General features: G+C 60.4%; 1 protein-coding gene across 1 annotated transcript in view; it reads left to right on the forward strand.

Annotated features, from left to right (window-relative positions):
• Positions 1-641, forward strand: part of EMH_0027710 (protein kinase (incomplete catalytic triad), putative) — a gene marked incomplete at both ends in the record, with an annotated part of 13,546 nt that overhangs the window by 9,414 nt on the left and 3,491 nt on the right. Inside the window, one exon of the mRNA XM_013494069.1 lies at positions 1-379. Coding sequence (XP_013349523.1) covers positions 1-379 — 379 coding nt within the window. The remainder of the gene's footprint in view (positions 380-641) is intronic.

Consider the following 641-nt stretch of genomic DNA (forward strand, 5'->3'; position numbering starts at 1 on the left):
GTGGGGGCTGTCTTGGGTGGATGTGGCGGGGTTTGGAGACGATCCCCAGCTGCCTAGACACCCCGAGGAGCTGCGGCTGACGGAGACACTGCGGGCCTCGCTGCGGGCAGAGGGGGAGCTGCTGTATATGCTGCAGCGGGACCCTGCTGCTGCTGCTGCTGCTGCTGCTACGGGAGACCCTGCTGCAGCAGCAGCGCCCTTGTTCTTGAAATTCCCGGCTCCTATTGCTGCTGTTTTTGCTGTTACTTCTCCCCTGCAGCAGCAGCAGCAGCAGCAGCAGCAGCAGCACTCAGAGGACTCCCTCTGGCAGCAGCAGCAGGAGCTGCACAGGCCGACTGCCTATACACTCCAATTCATTGCTCGCCAAAGGAGGCCTACAGTATGTCTTGCTGCTGCTGCTGCTGCTGCTGCTGTTTTTTTTTCTGCTGCTGTAGTTGCTGCCGCTGCTGCTTCTGCTGCTCTAGCTGCTGCTGCAGCAGCAGCAATCTTGCTTTGCTGCAGTGACCCAGACGGACTCACCAGCTGCAGCACTGTCTGCAGCAGCAGCAGCAGCAGCAGCAGCAATTGTCTTTTGCTGCTGTGTTGTGATGCGTGTTTCCTTAGGGACTACCCCTCCCCCCGGACCCGTGGCGGCAGGAGCA

Source organism: Eimeria mitis, genomic scaffold (assembly GCF_000499745.2).
Source record: "Eimeria mitis Houghton genomic scaffold, Emh_scaff1021, whole genome shotgun sequence".
Lineage (NCBI taxonomy): Eukaryota > Apicomplexa > Conoidasida > Eucoccidiorida > Eimeriidae > Eimeria > Eimeria mitis.